At 39.7% G+C, this 7,222-nt stretch overlaps 2 protein-coding genes, 1 long non-coding RNA gene and 1 pseudogene across 4 annotated transcripts in view; 1 reads left to right on the top strand and 3 right to left on the bottom strand.

Moving 5' to 3' along the window:
- The window catches only part of LOC147818616 (GTPase IMAP family member 7-like), a 4,831-nt gene extending 4,150 nt beyond the window's left edge, over window positions 1-681 (bottom strand). The window contains exon 1 of the mRNA XM_087176356.1: window positions 430-681. Coding sequence (XP_087032482.1) covers window positions 430-436 — 7 coding nt within the window. The 5' untranslated portion in view covers window positions 437-681. The remainder of the gene's footprint in view (window positions 1-429) is intronic.
- The window catches only part of LOC147818614 (uncharacterized), a 10,952-nt gene extending 7,829 nt beyond the window's left edge, over window positions 1-3,123 (top strand). The window contains exon 2 of the long non-coding RNA XR_015437805.1: window positions 1,979-3,123. This is a non-coding gene — a long non-coding RNA (uncharacterized LOC147818614). The remainder of the gene's footprint in view (window positions 1-1,978) is intronic.
- Window positions 845-1,969, bottom strand: LOC147818615 (GTPase IMAP family member 7-like; annotated as a pseudogene).
- On the bottom strand, window positions 2,916-7,139 carry LOC111661669 (myeloid-associated differentiation marker homolog). 2 transcript variants are annotated; one of them, XM_023415320.2, is made up of 2 exons: window positions 6,903-7,139; window positions 2,916-4,545 (listed from the first exon to the last, which is right to left on the bottom strand). In XM_023415320.2, the coding sequence occupies exon 2, from the start codon at window positions 4,406-4,408 to the stop codon at window positions 3,557-3,559; it is 852 nt and encodes a 283-aa protein (XP_023271088.1). In that variant the 5' UTR covers window positions 4,409-4,545; window positions 6,903-7,139; the 3' UTR covers window positions 2,916-3,556. The 2 variants fall into 2 exon arrangements, with proteins under 2 accessions (XP_023271088.1, XP_023271089.1); XM_023415321.2 differs by lacking the exon at window positions 6,903-7,139 and adding an exon at window positions 6,377-6,518.
- Window positions 7,140-7,222: the final 83 nt, after the last annotated feature.

The following is a 7,222-nucleotide window of genomic DNA, read 5'->3' as shown; positions in this document are numbered from 1 at the left end:
AAAAATACGCATGAAAACAGTTCTGTCAGATCTATCAACAAGTAATGAGCATTAATAGAAAAAAATAAAACAATAAAAGGTTATAATGCAACTCAAAAAAAAATGTTGGCAGTGAATTTTTTACAAATATATTCAGTATGAACACTGGCAAAAAGCACTGAATATTTTGCATATCTATGTATGAACATCAAAAAAATACATGCAGGCAGCATTATTTTTACTCTTTTGTATTCAATCACCTCAAAATGTCTTTAGTTGAGTTTGCTTCATGGATCACATAAGTTTTACTGACAGTAGTTTGTAATATATCATTGAACTATTTAAACTTTGAATATACATGTACGTTTTCAGTGATTAATCTTTGAATACAGTTCACACATAACATGGAACATAGACCTACACAGAATAACTTAATTTATTTTAACTCACCTTCCATGATGTTAAAAATGAGCTCCGCTTCTATTCTGCTTTCTGTTTCTATTTCTGTCTTTAAAGGCACTGCCTCAACATACTACAACCAGCAACAGGTTTTTATGCCAGAGAAAAGATTTGCTATCTCTCATATCTCATTCTTCTTGATCTTCACATGTGGGCTGCACCATGTTTAATTTGTGGCAACAACAATTCTGAGCCACTGTATGTTAAGTAAAATACTTAAATTTGGCCAGAAGATGTGTTACTCCTCAGTAGTTCAGTCTGACATTTAGTCTGGTTCCTGTTAGTTTTTTAAAATGTAGGCTTGACCTGTCATTTGGCAGAACCAGCAGTCTCATACTGTGATTTTGTACTCTTGCAACTTGGCGCCCTCTGCTGTCATCTTTTTGCTGTGCATTTTAAATAGATTTTTGCCTTAGATGAGATGCTTTAGATTTCTAAAATATCTAAAGCTGTAAAAGACTAGAAGCCATAATAAAAGTCAAAATGAAGCCCATGTGTTTCAACAGTGTTCAAGAAGAGATTATTTCTCCTCACTTTCCTTGTGCTTTTTGTTATTCAGTACGTTTTTAGCTTTGTCAAAGACGGCCTTAACTGTGTTCACTGCTGCCTCAATTACTGAGCCTGTTTGATCAGCTTCTTTATATCCAATACAACCTCCTACTAGTGCTCCTGCTGCTGCAGCGACTCCTGCACATACACCTAATCCAGCTGCACCTCCTGCAGCATTTATTATCAATGATGTGGCAGCGACCGCCGCACTTCTTCACCAAATCACAGAGACCTTTACTGCCTTTGAAAAATTCCTCAATCTTCATTCCTTCAGGGAGCTGGTCACCATGAGTGAAGACAACTACAACATGTTTGAAAGCTTCCTCAGAGAAAGATTTGTGGATTTTGTCAATGACAGCCTGCTCTTGCTCTGAGAATTTCTCCACTTTAAGCAGAATGAGAAAAGCATGAGGCCCAGTAGCGCATTCTGTGATACAGCTCACTATCTCAGACTTCAGCTTCTCCTCAGGTCCATTTGTGTCAAATAAACCTGGAGTGTCGATCAAAGTGATTCTTTTCTCATTAACAGATTTGGTTGCTGTCTGACATTTTGTTGTTTCAGAGTTTGCAGTGTGGTTTATCTTGAACACCTCTTCTCCAAATATGGTGTTGCACAAACTGCTTTTCCCAGCTCCAGTTTTTCCCAGTAGGATGATCCTCGTGTCTGATTCTAGAAAAGAATAATGATATTGGACCTACATTATTTCTTTTGCTCTTTATTGCGTATTGCTTACTTATTACTGATATAGGTGTGCGTTATAGAAATATACTTTATGCACACAGTCAGAAATCACAATAAAGATGGACAATACTTTTAAGTTAGCTTCTATTACTGCTAATTAAGGCAACTTAAATGTTTAACTTTAGCTTGGCTTATTATTTGGAGTTATTTTGTCCTTTAATTGTAACTGTCAGAATGAATCATGGGATTTAATTGTGCTTAATGGCTTTAATAACTCACTGCTGCTGTCCGGTTCCTCATCTCCTCCAGTGTCTGGATCAACTTCAACTGCTTCACCACTCATCTTTGAGAACTGGTTTGTTGATCCTGTGGAGAAGTGCAAAGCGAGAGAGAGAAACACACACACACACAAACACTCACACACACACACATTTTGTGCCTTGTGAAATAATCCTTTCTTTGGTTTAACCAGACGATGCAGGTAAATATGGGCAACAATGGGTGAAACTCTTAAAAGAATAAAAGTGTAAGTATCATTGTTGATGCATTTCAGAAAGACATCCAGTTCACTTCAAACTCTGACACCAAGAGGAGCCAAGAACAGGAAATAAAACATTTCTTGTCAATGTACATCCTGTAGATATAGATCTATTTTGGGTTGAGCTACTGGTTGATATTTGTCCAGAGTCCTGACAATAACCTATTAGTGTATGTTAGTAGAAAAATATATTGTGAGTGATCTCATAATCTGGTGTCATGGTTATTATTGCTGAACTCAACAAAGGATGTTAAATATCTCATAGCAAGGCCTTATAAATAAAGATACAGGTTTGCTGGTGCCTTCTAGACACCAATGATGAGCATCCAACGTTAGTTTAAGGCATCAGTCTAAAACATGCACTGGACTAAACAGATCCTCTATGAATAGTTTTTGATCTCATATATTTATATGGAAATGTCCATATTGTCTAAGACTGCCTCATCTTGCTGCCTCCTTTGCTGTTTTTGACTTCACATGAGAATATGTTTCCTGTCATCTAATCCTCTTTCCTTTGTGACTATACTGTAGGGACAGTAAAAGTATGGTTGAAGGCAATATTCTCAGGAGAATTTAGAGTTTCAAATTAAGTCTCAAATGAATATATGTTTTTCTTCAGATGGGTAGGAGGTAACCTTAATTCATTCATTAGTCCACAATATCAGTAATTAGTAAACAAAGCAGAATGATAGTTGCCTGAGTCACACATTCCTTTCAACACAAAATATTTATTGTTTTCACTAAAAGCTTAATGTGCTCAAATTACATTCTTGTTTCAATACTGATACTTTGGAAGTATTTTTTTTCTCCCAAAACCTTATTAACAAAAGATAATAAGAATCATATGGAACAAAATCTTTTTGGTACGTTGTGTATGTGTGTCTCGGATAAATACATTTCTGTCCAATAAAAAATAGATTAAACATTAAAAATAAAAAAAGCAACATTTCCTTTTCACTTTTGGTTTCGTTCAGTGTGTTTGACTTCAATGGATTTGAACAGACCTCATCTTGTTTTAATTGTGTCACACTTAGATCTTTCACCTTCTACTTAACAAAAGTCACACTGGACGTTAATTACTGTCATTGCAGATATCTGGAAATATACAAACTTGTACTGTGCATACATATACATACACATGTGATGTAAAGGAGCTTTTGATTTATTGGGCTTTCCATGTATCAACAGGACATTTAATTCCAGCATTTTACAATTAGGCAGCAAAAGGTTAAAGTCATGTCTTTTTTGTCAGAAATTCAAAATCAGCTACACTTCTCTGCAAAGCCACTCAAGCTAGTTTATTTATTCTCTTCATCACTCAGTGCCTCTCCCTTCTTCATTTCTTCTTCTCAGACAGTGACAAACACTAGTCTGGCAGTGTAGGCCAGGTCAGCGAGGTAAAGCAGGAAGTTGAGGGCAGTGAGCACGGCCACGGTGATCAGGTTTGACGACCCATAACTTCTACCATGGTACTGTTTGTCAAACTGAAACACAGGCCAGATGATGGTAGCGGTCAAGTACATGATAACCGCCAGCAGCCCGTATGCCGACAGGAACTTGGAGAACGGGATGGGGAGGCAGCCGGTGCACTCTCCCACACACAGCACCACCACAGCCATGGATAGGATGAAGCAGATGCAGTACACGGCCATGCACCACTTGAGAGCTGCATGACTGTCGTATAACACAGGGTTGCTAACCAGGATGAAGATGACGCAGGCCACAAAGGTCTGGCACACCTTCAACAAGCCCGGAGCTGTAGCCATGTAACCTGCCACCTCCCCTGGCCTCGCTCTAGACAGGCTCACCTCCCCCATGTAGGCCACCGTCGCCAGGCAGGAGAATACGGTGGAGACAATGCGATGGTCACGAGCAGCATCACTCCCATGTTGCTGGTACTTGAGGAAATAGAGCGGGAAGATAACAGAAGCAGAGAGGCAAAGGAGGGTGGCGTAGCAAGCTATGGTGATGGGGAAGTTTGACCAGGACACTGGTGCTCGGGCCTGGAGGCCAAATTGCTCCACCAGCAGGACCAGCAGGGTGCAGGCGAAGCTGAACGCCCAGCAGAAGATGCACCAGTCGGCCATGCCTCCGTCGACGTTGGCTCCGTGTGCTGCAACACTGAAAGCCACGCAGGTGAACAACAGGGCAGCTACACGCACCCATAGCAGCTGGGAGGTGGGAAATATGATCAGTGGCATGATGGGATATCACAGTCAGTCAGGAGTTGAAAGCGGCTTCTGTGGTCCAGCGAGGGTCAAGATAAAGTCTTTAAAACGGAATGTGAGATCCTGTGTTGGCAGCTTGTCACATACTCTGCTGATGTTTTTCACTTATTCTGCAAAAAGATGAAAATCAAAGAGAGCAATCAGGAGAAATAGATGCAGAGTTTGGTGAAATTATAATGTGATTTTGGAATATTTAGATGCAAAATGCAAGCAAAGTAATACTGTACAGTATATCACTGAAACATCCTATGGAACTTTACTTCTTAAGCAGAGAGTCAGCTTATTCTCTTTCTTACAAAATGCTGTAGCCCTGATTTAATGATGCATGCTTTACATCTCTGCACAGCTGGCCAGTGACCAGTTTGTTAAAGACATGTCATAGTGGAGTCAGATGATTTGCTAAATGTTATAAACAGGCTTTTAATAGGCTTTATACAATGTCAAATGGTGAGAAACTGCAACAGCATGGATGCTAATTAAAGTGGTTTTTAAGTGCTTCATCCCTGACTGACATGTCTAGGCTCAAAGGTAAAATTGTGTAAGGACCAAGGAATGTGTGATGAATCTCGATTGGCTGTTCAAGCTGTGACCTGTGCAGGGTAGGTATTGGGGAAGTTGAAGTTTGTCTGCGGAAGCTTGAAGGAGTTGGAAAGTCCCCTGCTCTAGAGTACATGTCTAAATCCAGGCTGCACTAGAAATTTTGACATTGGCGCCTTCTAGTGTCCAAACGTTGATGGTTTTTAACTCAAGGCAGGTTTTCTTTTATGAAGCCAAAAGCAAATCACAAATTTGCCTCAGAGAGCTTGACAACATATGACACCCTCTAGATACATATATGACCTTGATCTCATCAAGTAATCTCATCGATAGTCAGGATTCTTTTGCAAAAGAGACACAGCACAGCAGATAAAAAGAAACAAAGCCAAATTTGTTTTTGTTTTTTTTAAAAAGTAAATACATAGATTTGAAATTTTTAAATCAGCCAGTGGGATGAGACATTCAACTTTTAAAATCCTCTGTAATTCATTCCAGTTATAAAACACAAAATAGAGGAAAGGTGTCCTGCCAAGGTCAGTATTTCCTAGAGGGCTAACAAGAGTTTAACAGAACTGAGATCTGGTTTCATGAAGTGGTTTTAAATTTGATGATAAGCTGAGGCAGTTTTTGCAGGAGACGTTTATAATGAAAAATGGCTGCATGTAATTCTCTTCTTTTTCCTTGTGAGGGCCAGCCTACTTTCTCATATAGTGTGCAGTGACGAGAACAAAGAGTATTTCCTGTGAATGCAGAGCACAACGATGAACTGCATCAGGTGGTTTTAAGGTAGAGTGAGCAGAGCGAGCATCTCCACAGTCAAACAGACTGTCATTGAAGCGAGGAAATGCACCTTTTGTCACCGGAACTGTCTAATTTTTTTCTCAAAACATGCAGACTTTATGTATTTTAAATTGCATTTTTGGTGTTTGACTAAATTAAACAGATAATGATCTGTTGTACGGTAGCAGCAGATGCTATGATTACAGGTCAGAAACTTTTCATTTCACAAAGAAAGACCATGACTGTTACTCTAACAGGTCGAGGGATGGTGCATCTTTCATGAAAGCATCACTCAAAGAGAAAAACATGTTCCCTCCCTTGACCAATGAAACCCTGACATTTCTTAACTTCATTAGTCACTTCCTGTTCTGTGTAATGAGAACACAGGAAGCAGCTCCGAGTAGCTAATGGCACGTCTGCAGGAACCCACACAAGCAACACAAACCAAATGAGCACTTCATCACTTTGTCTTGACATAATGGGAATCAAGCCTTGAGTCAGATTCTCAGTTGATAACAGAAGCAAGCTTTAATCCATAAGGCCCATCTTTAAGTTTCTGCTGAAAACTGTTAGTATTAACATGCTGCTCATGCTTAGTCTGAGCTATAAATAAGGGACACAAACCTGTTGTAGCACACAGAGAGAGATGTGGTTGTGTGGTACACGAGGTTTCTGCCCCTGCCGCTGACAGGAAACCAAGATTTGGTTTGAGAGTATAGCCTACACATACCATGCATACCTACCAGCTGGCTTTTAAAATAAACAAACCTGAGTGCTACACTGCACATCACTGTACAGAACTTCAATGTTATACTGGTATGAAATGAGGACATAGCAACAGAGAAAGCTTTTTAAAACTAACTAGACCCAATGAATCTTTATACATTCTGTTGTATCACAAAATCAAGGCTGCAAAGCAGACACAGCAGCATTATAATGAAGCCAGAGGCGGTATGTTTACTTCTCTGTACAAACAGACACATTAAAATTGGCATAATAAGTGTGTGATGAAGAGGTTTTCCGTCCCCAAATAGCGGACATACCGCGCCCAGCTCAAAGCCAAAAATAGTCCATGATTAACGCTAGTTGATACCTTCCACAAAAACTCTCTGCGAGAAAAATAAAAGTTTGATCCGAAGATTGATCTTACCTATTTCTTGGCTCAGTGTTATCGTTCATCTTTTTTTTTGTCTTCAATAAGCTTAAAGTTCCTGTAACGGAGTGCGTAGTTGGCGGCGCATCCCCCTCATCTCATCCACCGATACCTCCCAGCACAACGTCTCCCACGCCCCGCACTGGCCATATTTGGTAAAGAGTTGAAACATTCTCCAAGCCTCAGTGAGGTCATGGCAATTCCTCTTCTCAAGTGCTTTTCATATAAAGCTAAGTATAAAAAGAAAACTATACTCGTGAGGCTGTGTCAAATGCAAAACCAGAAAGATCTTTTGGGTAAAGATGTTGGACTGACTT

Source organism: Seriola lalandi, unplaced genomic scaffold, assembly GCF_002814215.2.
Source record: "Seriola lalandi dorsalis isolate HSWRI2012SDOR001 ecotype SW California unplaced genomic scaffold, Sedor1 jcf7180002054549, whole genome shotgun sequence".
Classification (NCBI taxonomy): Eukaryota; Metazoa; Chordata; class Actinopteri; order Carangiformes; family Carangidae; genus Seriola; species Seriola lalandi.
This window is presented reverse-complemented; position numbering and strand designations above follow the sequence as displayed.

Bases quoted from the DNA above. Each gene is read 5' to 3' on its own strand.
- LOC111661669 (XM_023415320.2), bottom strand. From the start codon at position 4,408: ATGCCACTGATCATATTTCCCACCTCCCAGCTGCTATGGGTGCGTGTA.